Source organism: Schistocerca nitens, chromosome 3, assembly GCF_023898315.1.
Source record: "Schistocerca nitens isolate TAMUIC-IGC-003100 chromosome 3, iqSchNite1.1, whole genome shotgun sequence".
NCBI lineage: Eukaryota > Metazoa > Arthropoda > Insecta > Orthoptera > Acrididae > Schistocerca > Schistocerca nitens.
The window spans coordinates 684867058-684888134 of record NC_064616.1 but is presented as its reverse complement, the minus strand read 5'-3'; the positions used below and the strand labels follow the sequence as shown (position 1 = coordinate 684888134).

General features: G+C 42.8%; 1 protein-coding gene across 1 annotated transcript in view; it reads left to right on the top strand.

The window, feature by feature from the left end:
* Positions 1 to 21077, top strand: part of LOC126249717 (myrosinase 1-like) — a 300669-nt gene that overhangs the window by 211413 nt on the left and 68179 nt on the right. The window contains exons 8-10 of the mRNA XM_049951398.1: positions 183 to 322; positions 1604 to 1738; positions 4646 to 4752. Of these exons, the coding sequence (XP_049807355.1) occupies positions 183 to 322; positions 1604 to 1738; positions 4646 to 4752 (382 nt within the window). The remainder of the gene's footprint in view (positions 1 to 182; positions 323 to 1603; positions 1739 to 4645; positions 4753 to 21077) is intronic.

Sequence of the window (21077 nt, the reverse complement as noted above, 5' to 3'; positions counted from 1 at the left end):
GATTTCGTAGAAGTACAATGTACGGAAGTGTCGGATAATGACAGCTAAAAATATTAATGGATCCTGTTATTGTAATTAACAACTGCAACTGAAAATAAGACATGCCTGCAAAGTACGGTATCAGCATGAGCCTGCTAAGCCTGGCCATGTTCTCCTCGCTGACTCTTCTGCCGTTGGTGCAGGTACGGCAGACTTCCTGGGCGTTAACCACTACACGACGCGCCTCTGCACGCCGGGCCCTGGCGGTGTCAACATACCTGACTCCGGGGTCAGCTTGCACATCGACCCAGCCTGGCCTATCGCTGCCTCAGCTTACTTAAAGGTAAGAGAACATCACTGTTTCGTGTTGATTTCTATCTCACCGTTTATGGCCGTCCCATCGCTCTCACCCCCACCCTTAAGTACCTTGGCGTCACCCTCGACCGTCGTCTCTCCTGGACTCCCCATCTCCAGACAATCCAAGCCAAGGCACGTTCCCGACTCCGTCTCCTCAAGCTCCTTTCTGGCCGTACGTGGGGTCTGGACCCCTCCACCATCCTCCACACCTATAAGTCCCTCATCCGCCCTATCCTCTGTTACGCCCATCCAGCCTGGATCTCCGCCCCCCCTTCCTTTTATACATCCCTCCAAATCCTCGAACGCCATGCTCTCCGCCTTGCCTATCGCATCCGTCTCCCCTCCCCCACGCGGATCCTGTATGACCTTATCCCCTTCCCCCACCTCCTCCTCTTCCTCGAAAGGATACGAATCCTCTACACCTCCCGTAAACTCGATCCTCCTCACCCGCTCGTCTCCCCGATCCTCTCCCACCCCCGCCCGCTGCCGCGCCTGTACTCCCATGTCCCACCCGGTCTCCATCTCTCCACCCTCCTTACCCTCTCCCGAGGTGGCTTCCGCCAGCTCCCTCTCCCTGATGATGTCCTCCTCCCCTCCATCTACCCCTCCTATCAACTTTGATCCCCCCCCCTCCTCCTGTGTCCTATCCTTTAGGCACCCTCCCTCCCTCCTATCCCCTCCCTTCTCTTTCCTTTCCCCCCTCCCTCCTCCCCTCTCCCCCGGGCTTCCCCACCCCCTTCCTCCCTCCCCCTCTCTCCTTTGCCCATGGCATCCCTGCTCTCCCCTCTCGCTCTCCCTCTCCACTTCCTCCTCCTCCTCTCTTGGCAGGTCCCCGGACTCGCACACGCTTAGTGAACATTCGCGCGCCGGAGATCATCGCCTTCTGTGTCTCGTGTGTGTGCCGCCGTTTAGTGTTTTTGGTGTCCGCCGTCCCACTACTACGTTCACTTGTGCCGTCGGATTCGTCAGTGTTGTGTGCGCCGTGCCAATGTGTTATCAGTGTTGTTATCGTCACGTGTGAACGACTCCGTGTTTTTTGTGTCTATGTGACATCTTTCTTTTGCCCGTCACTTTGTTTCATTGTCTTTCTCCGTTTTTCTACTTTTGTAAACCGCTGTGGCTGAAGAGCGGCGTAGTGTGCCGCTGCCAGCCTACTTGCTTTGTACAAGTATTAAAATAACAATAAAGTAAAAAAAAAAAAAAACTGTTTCGTGTGCATTGCACCTGTACTTCTTTTTATATCTCTACCTCTCTAACATTGTTCCAGGTTGTGCCCTGGGGATTTCGCAAAATCTTGCGATGGATAAAAGATGAATATGGGAATCCACCAGTAATCGTGACAGAAAACGGCTTCTCCGACAGAGGAACATTGAATGATATCGACAGGATAAATTATTATAGAGTAAGTAGCATATCAACAACCTGGAATCTTTGCATGTTTGAGTACGTGGGTGCGATATAAAATGTTCGTGGACCTTTCCGTCTTAGGGAGAGGAACTTTGTTTAACGCCAGTCATTTAGTATTCGTGCCTGTAAAAACATCTGTGGAAAGACATTATCGATGTAGTAAAACAACATGTCCATATTATCTAAATCTAGAAATTGTGTAGACGTTCAGAGCTACGCGAACTTCTAGTGCTCAGCACTAAAAACATGTCTAAATTTTTCCGGTACGAATAACTGTGTTTATTTACGGTTTACATGAAATGATTTATGGAATGTTATTTCCCTCCTTCAAGATATCAGTGAATGCTACTGTCACTTACCTCGAAGTAAACACTAACTCGTGTGCCGTATTTCAGTCACCTCGGCAAGTCATACCGCCCACAGTTTCCTTATTACCAGACAGACTAATTATTGATGAACTGGAAAGTATCGCACCTACTGAAGCATTCTTTTTGTTAGATTTCTCACTTTGCCCAGTGTAGCATGTATCTTTTCATTTCATATTTTGGGACCCATTTCATTTGTAACACCATTGTACATAATAAAATTTAAAACATTTGTAGCCTCTTGTTCTCTGATTGGCTAGTGGCCATTTAATGCCTTCATATAATGCTATTCTCGATATAAATTAATCGTATCAGTGGTTGCATCAGTCAGTTTCCTTTCAAGGAAAATAACTTTCTTCAAAAAAAAAAAAAAATGGCTCTGAACACTTAGGTCATCAGTCGCCTAGAACTACTTAAACCTAACTAACCTAAGGCCATCACACACATCCATGCCCGAGGCAGGATTCGAACCTGCGACCGTAGCAGTCCCGCGGTTCCGGACTGCAGCGCCTAGAACCGCACGGCCACCGCGGCCGGCTAACTCTCTTCAGTTGTCGTTTTACGTATTCATTGTTTCCTCATGCTGGGTAGTTAAGGAGATCCTCGCCTACCCATACTTCATTTTCCACTCTTATGTATTTAGGTACTTCCGTTCTTCATGTCTTTTTCTTTATTATCTTTATTTTTTTATAGGCTAATTTTAAAATCAAATGGTTAAAATGGCTCTGAGCACTATGCGACTTAACTTCCGAGGTCATCAGTCGCCAAGAACTTAGAACTAATTAAACCTAACTAACCGAAGGACATCACACACATCCATTCCCGAGGCAGGATTTGAACCTGCGACCGTAGCGGTCGCTCGGCTCCAGACTGTAGCGCCTAGAACAGCACGGCCACTCCGGCCGGCAGGCTAATTTTATCTTTAAGTATCCTATGTATTTATTTCAATAGATTTTCTGGAACTTCATTAATCTCAGTCAAAAGAGCAGTGTCGCTGGAGAAACTTAGTAAGAATATCGTTTTCCATTTACACCCGTGCCTCTTCTGTGCACACGTGAACAGCTATGGCGATGAAAAGCAGGTTCTCACATTCGCCTTTAAAAAAATAGGAATATCGTACTAATTTCCAAGTTTAGTAATATTTTTCGTAAATGCTGCACCATTGTCACATTTTCTGGTACGTCATGAAGATTTCTAACATATTGATGAGGATGTCCCATACCCCGAGGAGCATAGGAGACCATGCGGGAGATCCGCGTCGCTGTACTAGGTAAGGTCCTAGCGGAGGTGGTTTGCCATTGCCTTCCTCCGACCGTAATGAAGATGAATGATGATGATGACGACACAAAAATACCCAACCATCTCGAGGCAGGAAAAATCCCTGACTCTGCCGGGAATGAAACCCGGGATCCTGTACGCTGGAAGCGAGAACGCTGCCGCAAGACTCTAACATATTATTTATGTGTTATAGTGACAAGAGCTTACCTCTGCTCCTACATCTGTTGAAAAAGTATTCACATTTTTTAATTCTTAATTACTCAATTCAGAGTCAGATTATTTACAGGAATGCGTTCCTTTCTGTTGCAAAAATCTCCTGGTGACACAACCTCAGTTCTTCTATATGGTTGTCAGCAAATTATTCTACGAAGCAATATGGATGTAGGAATTGCTAATCGATTCGGCTACCGTTATCGTTTCTGTTTGTGTCTATGTCACTGCAAGTATGAAGATGATAATCTTACGGAAATCTTTTTTTCCTCGTTTGACTAATCGTTCAAGTACGGCTGTGTGAGTCACAAATGCCTTCATAATTCGAAATTAAATTCAGAATGCAGTACACTAGGTGTCCTGTTTTATACCACGGTGTTTCTCTTCTTCCATATGGCTATTGATTGTACATCTTCTTGTCATTTTTTATATTCCTTCCTTTTATCAGTAAGTCTGTGTTTATTTTCAATTGCCCCTCGTCTTTCGATCACTTTCTCCCTTATGGCAGCAATTTTTCTTACGGATACAATCTTTTGTTAACCCCGTACAGTCTGCTCAATGATCTCAATGCGGTTGTTAGTACTCCTATTTATAGATAACAAACACTGTTGGTCATTGATCTTTGTCAGGCTAACTTCCTTCTGTTGCATCTCTTATTTGTCCTTTCATGCTTCGTTCTATTGTACGTGACTACTCTGTCATGCCCCGGATAGATATCGTCCAATTCGATGAAAGCATGAAAAAACGGTCTGATGACGAACTGTAAGAAAAATTCGAGACCGTTATCGGCACTTTTTGAATAAAGTAACCTGAAACAAATTTATGACTGGTTGCTGCACACCATCAACAATTTATTTTATATAACAGTCACGCTCTCCAACCATGTCTGCATCTGACAAAACTGCATCATTCAATTTTGCTCTGATCTCAAGAGTACTATTGCTAACCTAATTACCTCACTGATTTTCTGCTTTTTGATTGATCATATGGAACTATATGACACTTCATTTATTTTCCTGATTCTTACAGACAGTATTTTAATTTTGCAGAGTTACCTGCGAGAGCTGTCGACAGCTATTAATGAAGATAACTGCAATGTCTTTGGATATTTGGTATGGAGCTTGATGGACAATTTTGAGTGGATTCGAGGATACACGTATGTAAAAATTAAATTAAAAATGTAACTCTTACTCTTGTTTGTTTCTATTCAAATGATATGAAGATTGTACACTCTGTCATTTGCATATCACTCGTTTATTAGAACTTTGTGTGGGTGTTGTGTGTTTACTGTTTTTCCATTTTCTTTATTCCTTTCTGGATTTTCTAAATAATACCGGTGTTATTTCGTGATATATAACGAGACATTTTGTATACAATTATTATCCACATTTTTACATATTCAGCACTTTGTCCATTTTAGGCTACAGTCATTACTGTGACTCACGTTTTGCTGCAATGGTTTTTATTTTTTTACTTCCGATTCACTGATGCACGCCATCATGGTCGTCATTTCTGTTTGTAAGTTTGTATATCTGAAGAGTTACTTTACTTGCTGCAAAGGATACCTTAAATTTAGGGTATTGTAATATTTATCGAATGACGTTCTGTAACAAGCTTTGCCTAATACTGTGCATATATTCAATGTGCCAATATCCAGGCATGAGAAAATTGGCAGACTTTAGCAGTTGTCGAGGGAAATTGCGTATCCTACTCAGACACATTTTTAAATGATGACAATGCCGCCATTAGGCTATATGTTTTTTTATTACTTCTACTGCCGCCATGGACGATAAAACGTATGGCATAATGAACACATGTAAAAAAAACGCGACTGCAAGAGCATCACTTACGATATCAGTACACGCCAGATATGTGTACATGTCGTCAAAGTATTGCTTCTTTTTTTGTTGTTATATTAGTTCCCCGCAAAGGGGTGGGCTGGCGCCGTATAAAACCGCTCTTCAGCCTAAGGTTTTACACATTTCATAGAACTTTTAAAAAATATAAAAAAACACGAAAATGAAGGTGTTGATAAAGTTGTATTTAACTAGGGAAATCAGGAGTTCAATGATGTTGCTGTTAAGCCGTATTATCTTCAACGGTATGTAATTTGACTAGTATAATGAAGTTTTTTTAAAGAAATGTAACAACGTGATAATAAATAAAATTATATATTAACGTGAATTTACTTAATGTAGAGGTAACCAAGAGACAGACGCACAGATATTTTATGATGTACAACGTTTAACAGAGAAATCTGAGGTAGCATTTACTTCTAATTATACAGAATGCTCACTTTAGTTTGTACGATTTATCGGGCGTATTGGTATTTACGGTAATGTCTAAAGCTAAGAATTCTGTGAAGGTAAGTGGTGTTGCCGATAAGCATCAAGGTAGCAGATCATGTTAACTGACAGGCTCAATAAAAGCTGTAGAAAATGTCCAACAATGTGTGGGTCAGTTCTTGGAAGGAAATTCTGGGTCACAAGCGCGAAGTTGTCGCTGGTAGAACAAGAATTAGTTTTACGATACCTAAGCAGTTATCAGGGTCTGGGAAAATCCTTGCTGCTAAAGGTTGTCGCTGGTAGAACAAGAATTAGCTTTATGATACCTAAGCGGTTATCAGGGTCTGGGAAAATCCTTGCTGCTAAGGTTATCACTTGTCCCTAGAGGCGCTAGTGCACCTGCCTGTGTTCCTGAAAACCGGGCACCAGTACCAACATCATTTACATAGCATTCTTCAAAGTTGGGTTAACCGTTCAATGAGCTGAAAGGGAATAAGTACGTCACTAGAGCCTCGAAGTCAGAGTGATTGTCACTACCTGCCATAATTCGCTGGCATATGATGCACTGTGTTGCATATGCGCTTTTCCTTTTGCCATTCTGAATCTGTCAATGACAATGTAATTAAAATGGTGTGTTGCATTCGTCCACCTTGCATCCATTACCGAACTGGTGCCATACAAAGGCTCACTAATAATGGAGCAGACAAGCGAGACCTGCTCACCATACGCATCCATAACTCATTTTAAAATATTAAGCGCTATAGAAATAGTTTCCAGGTCGGTCGCATGTGACAGTCAACATGTTTCTAATCGAAAACGAGTGTCACAGACCACAAATTAAATTTGAAATGGTGTCTCTCATTGTTCGTTCTGAGCGATTGAAACATGACTCGTAACATTAAAAACAACAGACTTTTTAACGAAAAATAGCAAACCTATTTTGCCTACCCAGTTCTTCTGTGTCTTAATTATTTTCCACAGTCGGCGTGTAATTCTTGCTGGAGGCTTATCAGTGGTGGAAAGAAATCTTTTGAAATCAAATTGATAATAATTAAAATGCTACCTCGTTTCGAACATCTAATCAAGGTGATAGCTGACCATGCGCTTCAAGTTCTTTCTGATGCAGCACATGAGGACAACACACCAACTATTTTATTGGCATATACTGTACATCCATACCATGTTTAAGGAGAGAAATTACAACAGCATCTTGAGGTAGTTAATTGCACAATTTCTTACATTAAGTTAAAAACATGGAAGAGGATTCCGTAAGGAGTCGCAAATAAATGTTTCAATCCCTGGTTCTGCAGACAACGCCCAATCCAGTTCCCACGTAGAGGAAGGGGCAGTTGTGAATTTTATTGTTTATCTAATTGTAGTCCCAGACTCCTCTCTCAGTAGCCGCTTGGGAGCGATAGGAAATTGATTCCCGCCTAGCTTTTCATGTGTTTACAGGTAATTGCTACGCCATGGTCTGGCAGTGTTGGAACATAAATAGTCCTAAGAAGCATTTCTTATATTGGAACATTAACATAGTAACTCCCACCTCTTCCTGAAATACTCCTTAAAGCCTTGGTTTGGAGGAACAGTTGACTTCAGAAAATGTTACCATTTCCACTTTTAGTTCTAAATTACGCAACGGCGTTTGCACTCGCCATCAAAAATGCTGCTGGGTTCTCTTTAGTTTGTATTTGAATCTGCGTAGAGCCGCACGCTAGCCCTTGGTCGTGGCGCTGCTCGTTCCAGCACAGGGTACCATGTTTTCGTACTTGTTACGAACGTTTTGTAACGGATGAATCAAAAACTCGGTGTATCATGGTCTCAAAGTGAACCACCCATTTCGGGACTCTCTCTCGATCTTCATATATGCTGAGTGTCTATTTCAATAGCCTTCTTTAGTGGATTGTTTGATCTTTCAGACGTATGGAAATCTGGAAGTGTTCACTGAAATACAAACCCTCCACTCCTTCTCACTTAACAGTAGGCGTAAAGGCTTGCCAGTTTATGTAAGGATTAGCGACAGAGAATGGCATCCTAGTAATATTCAATTTCTTGCTCTATGTTCAGAACAAGTTTTCTGACAACAATAGGCCCTCGAGAGCTTGAAGCCGAGAACTGATGCTAGCTTGAGCCTCACAGAAAACGATGTGTATCCATAGAGAAGGAATCAAAGGGAGGATTTCGAAACGTTGTTAGGAGGCAGATAAAGGGAACTTATTATAGTCATCTTAATCGGCACATGTACAAACGCGGTAATTTCATGTAAATTACTAGAATGGAGGGATAATGCATCGTACCATCGCATATGAAGGAAGGAAGAAAGAAAGATTGGGTTTAACGCCCCGTCGACATAGAGGTCTTTAGAGGCGGAGAACAAGCTTGGATTGTGTCAAGGATGTGGAAGGAAATCGGCCGCACCCTTTCAGAGGTACCATCCCGGCATTTGCCTGGCGTGATTTGGAGAAATCACGGCAACCTAAATCTGAATGGCCGGACACGGGTTTGAACCGTCGTCCTCCCGTATGCGCGCATTTGAAGATCTTCTCACCATTCGGGTATTCCTTTCTGCGAATGCTATAACCTATAAGCAATGGTGTTTCAGACTCTTTAAAACCAATTTCTTCCGAAACCGAGTTGGAAATCTAAACGGCTACGTGGGAAACTGAGGTTTTTTGGAGCCATCAGATGATTTCGAGCTATCCTTTTGGTGTTCTGATGACTGAATTGATGTTTCGATGTTTTTATTTTCACGTTGACGTCGGCGGTTTTCTTTTTGTGCCGTTTACTGTCTTCTTGCGTGATTCTGATGGGTTTTGTTAATGTTTTACATCTTTTATTGTGCGCATGTGTGATCGTACTGGTGTTAATTGCCTTTTTCATAGTGAAAAAGTTAACTTTTTAAATTATTTTTTGTAGCTACCTACTCAGAAGATGCCATGGATGTAGATGACAGGAATTCTTTGTAAGCCTGCTTCGCCTCATCTTAAGGAACTTTTTTTCTCCCCTTCAGCTCTTGTCTGTATTGCCTTTCTTCTAACACCGGGTATTCGCAAATCTATGTGGCCGGTCGTCGGAGTAGTTCACGAAACACGGCTGCAACGATCGTGCGCACGCTGAGGTGTGAATACTCTGCCTAAATTTTCCACGAGACCTTTGTGGGTGCGCAACATTCGCATTTATAGAGGCGCTGACTTACCATGTTCCTCTAAAACAAGCGAATGAAGTGTTTTTATAAATGCCGTATCCTCTAGCTTGCCATTCAACCTGTTCATTATGTGTCTCGTCCCTTCATACCATTTATGGTTGGATGTGAGGTCCGCCAGTTATTCAAAACACCGTTTTTTCTCAGTACCAAAACATGTTTCGGCACCACTGATTCATCGTCAGTGGGTTTTCGTTTTTATTTATTCTGCAATGCGAACATTTTCGTTAAATGATTATAAAATTGCGTGCATCTTTAGTTCAAACAACAGATCGTTTCTTTTTGTAAATACCTTTACATTTGGTGTGCATGAATTTTCTGGATCACTTGTGTGTTAATTACTACAGGTAGCTTGTCATCTGCAACCAAACGATATTGATGAGAAAGTTTTTGGCTGGGAGTTAACCTATCTTCTAGGATGTAATTTAGTTGGTCGTGATGTTTTCGCGCCTATATTCGTTTTTACTTACCTAAGTATATCGTTTAGGTAGGAGTTCGTTGCAATGTTACACTCGACTCCATTGTGCTGGCGGGAAGTATGTCCACAGTATGATCTGACTTGTAAAATTTACTTAGATCGTTCTTCAAACCCTGCCGTTTTGTGAAACCCAGCAGGCACCCTATTTAACTTTTCTGGTTAAAGTCAAACGTTGCATTTACAGTCCTTATTTCAGATTTAAGTGTATTGATGTTTGCACGTAGTTCAAAACCTTTTCCAGACTGTTTTAAGACTTCGTTTAAATTGTCGATATCGTATGCACCCGGTTCTACTTCCACAGTATCTTTTTCACCATTAATATCCAGATGCTGCTTTTTGTTAGTCTCAGTGATATTTGGGATGCTGTTGTACGTCTCCAGTCCAGTCAATGAAATACTCCATTCACCAACGCTCAAATCAATTGGCGGAAAGTAATTTGCATACAATACAGATGATCTTTCTTCTAACGTCAAAGTGTACAACATTGCACCTGAACCTCAACTGATGTAGGAATGTTTAAAGCTCCTCCTTATATAGCATGCTTCTTCTTCTTCGCAAATGTCAAGAGAAACGTGATGCATATAAGTCCTGATAGCGCCGATGATTTTAGAATACACGTCTTTTGTGAGTGAAGTATCGTTGTAATTCTTCCGGCGGTTGCAGATCAGCAAACGAGTCGAAATAGTAGACGGTATCCGCATTTTTTATAACATATGATACCCAGTGGGTGCTGGGGCCTCCACCAACATCTAAATTCACAATGCCACATTCACCAGTTTTCACATAGTCTTCGACAATGTATCCCGCATAATCACGCCACGGAATCTTGGTATGTTGAATTTGTTTATAACAAACTTAAGATGATCAGTGTTTGTGAGTGGTCGATCTGGTAGGACCGCTAATGCACTCCGTCGTCAAGCCACAAGTGGCCCATCGGGATCATCCTACCGCTGTGTCATCCTCAGCTGAGGATGCGGATAAGGAGGGGCGTGTGGTCAGCACACTGCTCTCCCAGTCGTTACGATGGTTTCCTTTGACCGGAGCCGCTACTATTCGGTCGAGTGGCTCCTCAATTTGCATCACGAGGCTGAGTGCACCCCGAGAAATGGCAACAGCGCATGACGACCCGGACGGTACCCGACAGCGCTTAACTTCGGTGATCTGACGGGAACAGGTGCATCCACTGCGGCAAGGCCTTTGCCTACAACCGCTAATGGGCTTCCTTTTTTTGTTTATGAATAGCCCAAGTCCTTTCCTGTACAGTTTCAAATATAGTCCATTTCCGACGGCTGCGGCTTCCATCATGCGGTTATGTCTTCTTGCCTTTTCTAACTGTGCTTTGGAGTGTAACCAATATAGCTCAGTCCAAATGCACTGATTGCGGGGCGTAGTATAGCACTGTACTCGATTGTATCCAATCACCTCCACATTTGGAGAGCGTTTGCTCTGTTTTCTGTATGTGTGGGGTGTACATCCATGTCTCACGGAATGCTCCCAGGACCCTGTCCGCCCGCTATTGTGCATAAAGTTGGAGGTATGCGCAGGGAACTAGAGACATATTACTAAACTCTTCTGAGAATGGTGAATGCATTAAATGAGTTAGTTAATGAATTCGGTAAGAAAGTAGCCGACTTAACTGAAAAGGTCGAGGCTATTGAGGGGTAAATGGATGTAGAGTTCCTTGTTGTTGAGAAGGGGGAGCAGGTACATAGTAAGAGGAAGAAGAAAGTGAGCGGATGTATAAAGCCTCACGCTGCAGAGATGTCTAATTAGTACACACCTAGATGTCACCGAAGCAGAAAGTGATTAAAGTGCGGAAAGCAGTTCGTGAGAAATTACGGTTGCTGAGGTTAGGGCATATGGATTGACAGCAAACACTAAGACAGACCATCAAGCCGGTTACTGAATCTCTCCGACAGCTCTCAGAAAAATCAATGGATGGATGGTGTTGCCATTGATGAATTCATTGTCCGTCACGCCCCTGGTCAGATAGATAGAACATTCGGCGTTAGCAGGGGAAGACCGTACATATAGCTCACGCATCCTATAACTATAACTGATGACACAATACATATTGGTGATAGGCGGTTTGAGAGAACACCCGGCTTAATGAATCTTATTTTCGTAAGAGCTACCAAAAAACTTACAAATTATTCAGTTAATGATAGGAAAACGTACCGTGAAATGCTGCACATGACTGATGTACAAAAGATAGCGAAAAGCCTGAGCAACAAGAAATATAAAACCATTATAAAACCAATACTTGAAGGCGATAACGGCAACAACGACAACAACAACAGCAGCAGCAGCAGCTGCGGTGATGGAACTGACATTGAGCATAAATTAGTGAACAATCAAATCCCGCAGTATATATATTAATAAGAGCCCAACGAGCTAATAGATCGACTACGGCTGCTCATGGTATCAGCTGCTGCAGGCAATACAGTTCATTTGAATGAGGTTCTTACAATAATCTCTGAGCTTAGAGAGAGAGAGGGGTATCATCGAATAAGTATGGAGACAGTAGTTCGAGAACTGCAGAAACCAGCACGCAAAACATACCCTCGTAGGCATGTTATGATTAAAGGTTTGGATGACTTATGGCAAGCTGATCTTGTAGATATGAGGGAATATTCACATAAGAATAATGGAGTCATATATATTTTTAATGGTTGTTCATACACACTCCAAATTTGCTTAGGCATTACCTGTTAAAACAAAAACGCGTAGAAATGTCGCGGATGGTTTTGAGCGTTTGCTACAGACAGGGGATGAATCGATGCCCAGACAACCTCCAAACCGATCTCGGCGGAGAGTTTTACAATAGGTATTTCAAGACCGTGACGCAGATGTATGGAATACATCACTACTCGACATTAACTCACCTGAAGGCAAGTATCGTGGAGCGTGTGAACAGACCAATAAAAGGTCTAATGTGGATGAGTTTTAGCCTTTGCGGCTCATACAAAAGGACAGATATCATCACAGAAATAATTGCTCAATATAATCGAATCAAACATACCACAATAAAAATGAGACCAGTCGATGTTCCTGATAATGGACTCATGGATACGATGTACTACCGCATTAAAATGCTGGATCCACGCAGACAGAAAATTATTGTTGGTGATTTGGTGCGTAACTCTAAACACAAGACGGCATTTGAGTAATCATACTTACCGAACTGGTCAACAGAGATATTTACAGTTCCAAAGGTGCGAAGAACGCATCCTAGAACTTATATATTGAAGGATAGTAAACGTGAAGAAATTGCAGGCTGCTTCTACGCCGAGGAGTTGCAGAAAAGCTCAAAACCGGATGATTTTCTCGTGAAGAGTCATAAGAAGTCTTGGAAATAAAGCACTAGTCAAATTGCTTGGTTTTCCTGCTACGCAAAATAGTTGGATTATGCCAACGATTTGCTATATAATGGGAGCGCAAAGTTCACAACCACCGCAGCATAACATGCGTGCTAGGAGACGCATTAGAGGAGGCGGTGGTATTCTAAACAAACTGCCAGTGGCATTTCACATCCCTATGCATAACTACTGTGGACCTGGGACAAAGCATCAGAAACGCTTGGCACGAGGTGGTAAGGGGTTTAATCTGCTCGACGACGCGCCGGTCGCGGTGGCCGTGCGGTTCTAGGCGCTTCAGTCCGGAACCGCGTGACTGCTACGGTCGCAATTTCGAATCCTGCCTCGGGCATGGATGTGTGTGATGTGCTTAAGTTAGTTAAGTTTAAGTAGTTCTAAGTTATAGGGGACTGATGACCTCTGATGTTAAGTCCCATAGTGCTCAGCGCCATTTTTTTGACCTGCAACCGCCAGAAGAATTACAACAATACTTCCTCCACAGAAGACGTGTATTCTACAATTATCGGCGCTATCAGGACTTTAATACATACCTCTGTGGACATCTATGCATCATGTTTCTCTTGAAGTTTACAAAGAAGAAGAAGCATGCTATATAAGGAGGAGCTTTAAACATTCCTACATCAGTTGAGGTTCAGGTGCAATGTTGTACACTTTGACGTTAGAAGAAAGATCATCTGTATTGTATGCAAATTACTTTCCGCCAATTGATTTGAGCGTTGGTGAATGGAGTATTTCATTGACTGGACTGGAGACGTACAACAGCATCCCAAATATCACTGAGACTAACAAAAAGCAGCATCTCGATATTAATGGTGAAAAAGATACTGTGGAAGTAGAACCGGGTGCATACGATATCGACAATTTAAACGAAGTCTTAAAACAGTCTGGAAAAGGTTTTGAACTACGTGCAAACATCAATACACTTAAATCTGAAATAAGGACTGTAAATGCAACGTTTGACCTTAACCAGAAAAGTTCAATAGGGTGCCTGCTGGGTTTCACAAAACGGCAGGGTTTGATGAACGATCTAAGTAAATTTTACAAGTCAGATCATACTGTGGACATACTTCCCGTCAGCACAACCGGAGTCGAGTGTAACATTGCAACGAACTCCTATCTCAACGATAGTCTGATTCATACCATTTGCGGATTCTTCCCCGCAGTTGCAATGGGGTTAAGATTGTTGAGACCCCTGCCAATGCAATATACCTTCCAGTGACAACATTGGATTATTTGGAGCTGCATATTGTGGACCAGAATAACCAACTTGTTGACTTTCGTGGTGAGGAGATCATTGTACGATTACATCTAAGGTGGGATGGGCATACGGTATAAAACATGTGCACGCAATCCACAGCATGTCACTTTGCTACCGAACAGCAAAGTGATAACACGTGCGAACTACGAGTTTCTTAAATCAGTTGGCTTGAAACCGCGCCATGACGTCCTCACTGAATGTAACCAGTCCGGTAGAGTATGATGAGAGAATTATACATCAAGAATACTTCTCTCATAAATCTTACACTTCAACCACATTTAACAAGAACGATGAAATTTGGATTGTCATCCAGCACCAAGATGCACTCACGCTTCCAAGGCAAGAATTTCATATGTCTAGAGGGGTCATGCAAGAAAACATACGGCAGCTATGCAGCTAGCTGACACATAACGCCTTAGCATTCCTGTTCTAAGAGACACGCTACGAACTCAGTGGGTCTGAGATCGACCATACACGCAATGTCGGCATAACATCGACCCTTAAAACATACATCTCTACATCACCAGCCGATTTGAATAGTTCAGAAAAAGCGGGATGGTTCATAGACAATCCAGAGGATATAACAGTTGCACAGTACAAGCGATTTACTGCCGGGTTACCTCTAGAAATGCTTATGGGGTACTTTGAGGACATGAGACAGATTATTATGAACGCTAAACAGGAGCTCATTTTGGTGCGGAGTGCGACGGACAATAACTCATACATTCAAGGAGCTCAAGAGGAGAATATGATCAATCAGCAAGATAATATGGGAAATGCCTCACATCGGTGTATCCGACGAGGGGCATTTGAAGCTTTTAAAAGTCCTAAGTTTCGGTACATTTCTGTCACTGACATTTCGGTTGTGGGAGGTTTCCGAGTACCCAGTGTTACCGAATGCGAGCAGACAAATATGGGCTATTAAAACCTCTTCGCAGCTAGAGACACCTAGATTCATCATACTTGCGTTTCAGACTGATAGAAGAGGTAATATAGCAAATGATTCCACAGTGTTCGACAACTGAAAGTTAACTAATGCCAAAGTGTACCTCAATTCAGAATTCTACACATATGACAATTTACATCTGCAGTGGAATCAAAATGTATACAGTCTAGCTTATGATATGTATGCAGGGTTTCGTGCTTCTTACTATGAAATTGCCGAAGGAGAGTGAGGATGGTGTCTACTCAGTCCACGTAAGTTCAAGGAGCTTTCACTGATCATCGTAATAGACTGCTCAAAACAGAACGAGGTAATTAAGTCTGGACCTACAGATGTGCGAATTGAATTTGAATCTTCGACAAATTTCCCAGAAGTCACTGCCGCATATGCTCTAGTTCTACATGACCGTGAGATCAACTACGACCCACTCACTGGTGTTGTGGAACGAGCTGTATAAATGAATAGGTGCTTCACCATACCTAGAGAATTTCACAACGGCGTCTCAAGGTGTGAACATCATTGCAGATACTCAGGGTTTCTATGATGATGAGCGTAGACAGTTCATATTTAAAGATGTTGCACTTGTAGTGTACACACAAGATGCTAGAGTAATAGAAACATTCTCAACAAACATTGCATCACCGAGGTCTTTCAAGTACCTGAAGTGTGCTAAGACATGGAAGAGCGCAAAGTGGTTAACACATTTCTACCATGGAATTCGCTGGGATTATCCTGGCATACCTTATAAAGATATGGTGATGGCGCTTAAATTATTCGATCACACAGATACCATCGCCTACGTGAAGGGGAAGGAGAAGATCTCATGGATGCGTCGAATCACAAGTTTGCTGCTATTCAAGACTTGGAATTCTACTGGTGTCATTCTCTCCATCGACTCAAGAACGTGTATCAAAAAGTGTTGCTGTGTCTGCTTATGACACTGTAAAATTAATTTTAAGTTGGATCAGAAATAGATGAATTTTTACCTCACAACCTCTGTATTCTTTTTTCTCAACATTGCTCCCGCTGTGACAGTGTACAGTATTTAACCACATGCTATGCCTGTGGTTTTCTTCAAGTACAGGAGATATAAATTTACGCATGTCTGCTATATATCTTTGGAAGCGGACACGATCGCGTGCCCCCTGCTCCGATAAAGCAATTGGTGCTGCATGATAGGCGTAATTCTATGCAGCCGTTATATATACTACTTGTCATTAAAATTGCTACACCAAGAAGAAATGCAGATGATAAACGGGTATTCATTGGACAAATATATTATACTCGAACTGACATGTGATTACATTTTGACGCAATTTGGGTGCATAGATCCTGAGAAATCATTACCCAGAAAAAACACCTCTGCCCGTAAAAACGGCTGTGATACACCTGGGCATTGAGTCAGAGTTTGGATGGCGTCTACAGGTAGAGCTGCCCATGCAGCTTCAACATGATACCACAGTTCATCAAGAGTAGTGGCTGGCATATTGTGACGAGCCAGTTGCTCGGCCACCATTGATCAGACGTTTTCAATTGGTGAGAGATCTGGAGAATGTGCTGCCCAGGGCAGCAGTCGAACATTTTCTGTATCCAGAAAGGCCCGTACAGGACCTGCAACATGCGGTCGTGCATTATCCTGCTGAAATGTAGGGTTTCGCAGGGATCGAATGGAGGGTAGAGCCACGGGTCTTAACACATCTGAAATGTGACGTCCACTGTTAAAAGTGCCGTCAATGCGAACAAGAGGTGACCGAGACGTGAAACCAATGGCACTCCATGCCATCACGCCGGGTGATACGCCAATATGGCGATGACGAATACACGCTTCCAATGTGCGATGTCGCCAAACATGGATGTGACCATCATGATGCTGTAAACAGAACCTGGATTCATCCGAAAAAATGATGTTTTGCCATTCGTGCACCCAGGTTCATCGTTGAGTACACCATCGCAGGCACTCCTGTCTGTGATGCAGCGTCAAGGGTAACCGCAGCCATGATCTCCGAGCTGACAGTCCATGCTGCTGCAAACGTCGTCAACTGTTCGTGCAGATGGTTGTTGTCTTGTGTACGTCCCCATCTGTTGACTCAGGGATCGAGACGTGGCTGCACGATCCGTTGCAGCCATGCGGATAAGATGCCTGTCATCTCGACTGCTGGTGATACGAGGCCATTGGAATCCAGCACGGCGTTCTGTATTACCCTCCAGAACCCACCGATTCTATATATTGCTAACAGTCATTGGATCTCGACCAACCCGAGCAACAGTGTCGCGATAAGATAAACCGCAATCGCGATAGGCTACAATCCGACCTTTATCAAAGTCGGAAACGTGATGGTACGCATTTCTCCTCCATACACGAGGCATCACAACAACGTTTCACCAGGCAACGCCGGTCAACTGCTGTTTGTGTATGAGAAATCGCTTGGAAACTTTCCTCGTGTCAGCACGTTGTAGGTGTCGCCACCGGCGCCAACCTTGTGTGAATGCTCTGAAAAGCTAATCGTTTGCATATCACAGCATCTTCTTCCTATCGGTTAAATTTCACGTCTGTAGCACGTCATCTTCGTGGTGTAGCAATTTTAATGGCCAGTAGTGTATATTTAGTTTTCTTCCATCTTAAACCTCACCTCGTTAATAGCACTCATCTTCAGCAAAAACTGTCACTTGAGACGGTGCTCCCACACCGGCAGCAGCCGCAGTTTGATGGGTAAATTCAGTGGCCATCGCTAGTAAGAATACACCCTGTGCTATTTTGGGGCCACGCGGGATTAGCCAAGCGCTCTAGGGGCTCCAGTCATGGACTGTGCAGCTGGTCCCGGCAGAGGTTCGAGTTTAAGTAGTGTGTAAGCTTAGAGACTGATGACCTTAGCAGTTAAGTCCCATAAGATCTCACGCACATTTGAACATATTTTATTTATTTATTTATTTATTTTTGTTTTTATTTATTTATTTTGCTATTTTGGGAAGCATTGGGGTATCTATCTCGGCGTTAGACCTGCACTGCAGCTATGCATCATCGTGGCAGCAACAGTACCTAGGTGAACATGTGTTCCGATAGGAATATCTTGGGTGTCATGTATGAAAGAGATGTTGTCACGCCGGCCGGAGTGGCCGTGCGGTTCTGGGCGCTGCAGTCTGGAACCGAGCGACCGCTCCGGTCGCAGGTTCGAATCCTGCCTCGGGCATGGATGTGTGTGATGTCTTTAGGTTAATTAGGTTTAAATAGTTCCAGGGGACTGATGACCTCAGACGTTAAGTCCCATAGTGCTCAGAGCCATTTGAACCATTTTGAACTTAATTTGGCATCAAAGGCGGTACTACAATAGTTTAAGGGAATGGGGGTGACATGGAAAGCCACTTAACAGAACAACAGGTTAAGCACATGTTGGGTCCTTTTCCACCCAAATCCTAGGATGAGGTGGCGGTCAGATGGCTTAGGTTAGTGGAGGTAGCCATTGCATGATGCATTGTCCTGATGGAACTTGAACTTCCCCCCATTTTCTGGGGGAGGAAGGGATGAGGGGAGGGGATTTTCCAGTGGGTGAAAGGTTAATTAATTGATTAATTTAATTAACTAGTCAATCAAATTGAAAAGAGTGAGAGGAGGCCTATTCCAATAACTCAGACCTGAAAGTGTACCTGTAGCAGTGAGGGGGGAGGGGGTTGGTGGAGGGGGAGGGGGTTGGTGGAGGGAGAGGGGATGGGTGGACAGTGGGTTAAGTGCCTGTCAATCAAAAGTAAATGGGGGTGAGATGGAAAAACACTTAAAAGAACAATAGGTTGAGTACCTGTCAATCGAATGAGAACAATATGTTTGCCCCTGAGTGCATACCTGCCCTGATGTAGCCAACCCACACTAACAAAATGGGCTCACACTGGCCTAGCCCCACTACTCACGTCTTGATAATTCGGATGTAATATAGTTCCAATAGCGCTTTTCTTCCTCAATACACACATCACTGTGATAATCCGCCTCTCGATTGCGTGCGTGCGTGCGTGTGTGTGCGTGTGTGCGCGTGTGCGTGTGTGTGTGTTCGATGAATGCATTGCGTATTATTAGAATGAAAGGGAGGTTAGAGTGCAGCTCTGGCAACACAGCGTTAGCGCACTAGCTCAGCTGGACAAGGAATGGAATGGAAATGTTGGTGACCTATTTAAAAATAGCAGGAAAAATCACCAGAAATGATTTATGGAAACTATGAAAAAATGAAAACAGGTATCTGGAAATGTATGTTAACCCCACTTGTCCACAACATATGAACACCGTATTCACCACTATACCTCCCAACACAGATCTGATGATCAGCAGTGTGATTGAAGCAGTGTAAACTAACATGAGAAATTTATCAAACTCATCGATGTCGTATGGCCAAATGCTATAGGTTTTCATTTCCTGAGAATGACTCTGCCATCTTGGTCACGATGCAGATATCTAGAACAGGAGCGTACATGTGGTGTGAGATAGCGGTTAGAAAATGGTTCAAATGGCTCTCAGCACTATGGGACTTAACATCTGAGGTCATTAGTCCCCTAGAACTTAGAACTACTTAAACCTAACTAACCTAAGGACATCACACAAATCCACGCCTGAGGCAGGATTCGAACCTGTGACCGTAGCAGTCGCGCGGTTCCAGACCGAAGCGCCTAGAACCTCTCGGCGATAGCGGCCGGCTAGGGGCTAGAGGAAATCATATTAGCTTTGTAGAAGTGGTTTGGTACAGGAAACGAAGCAACATTTCTTGCAAAATTGAACTTTGTTCATAAACCACCAGTCGTAAAGTGCTACCGCTTTAAAACAGCTACCTACAATTTACAATACAGTAGTGGAAATCAGTATAAAGGCATCGATATTTGTAGGAAAATTAACATTGTGGGAGGAATATTGTGCACAGTGTATATGCAATAGAATTAAATCCAGTACACTGACAAATGCAGTCAAATGGTATTGCATTTGATGTCAATAGTACAGTACATAACAAGACATCAGCGCATCAACGATTCAGGTGGTAGAGGGTGGAACTCAGTATAGAGGCAGTCGGTTCTGTGTGATGTAAGTGGGTGCGATGTGCCTTTACTGCGGAAAGGAAAGAGATATACAAAAAACTTTTTACTTCATTTTCTCTTCGTGTTGTTGGCTGCAGTTATTGCGTCAAGGGGTACATTCTTGCGGCTGATATTTTGATTTATAACTTTGTAGGTTCCTGATGACTAAATAACTGATGAAGATTTACCTCTATTATTCTTGAATTTTATTCTTTGTAAAATTTTTCAACATCACACCGTCTTTACAATTCCCACTTCTATCACACCACAAATTACATTATTAGTAACAAATCAAAAACACGTCTGATTCCATCAGAGGCATACCCACTACTACCTTTACTTACATTCGCGGTACTCACAATAGTCCAAAGAGCTTACAAAGCAACATAGTTCACAGAGTTTTTGAGAAAAGAAGCATCTTTACTAAGCCACATAATTACTTTATAAATGAGTCCAGAAATAAATTTAATAACTAGCGTTAGCTTGTGCAATTAATAATATGAATTTTAAAAGTATGCCAGATATTTCGTAAAATCAAATATTTTTCCAAGAAGAAGAAGAACTTTAGCTGTATCCATTGTAGCAATTTAATTTCTTTTTATCCATTTTATCCTGAAGTATAATACATCCTACACAAAATCAAATGAAATTCTTTCATTGAAACAGCCGAGATAATGTTCACCTATACAACAATCAGTAGTACAAAATGGTATCGATTATTTCTATAAAAGAAGGTAATGTTAGAGAAGGGTGTCCCATTACAAGGGCATGGCTAGGAATGAAAGTGGGAGCTCCAGATGGTTGATTGGGAGGTCGTTCCAAGGCGTGGCAGGCAGCGAAAGACGTCCCCGGAGGCTGACCAGAAAGCCTCCCCGGTGCGTCTGACAAACAG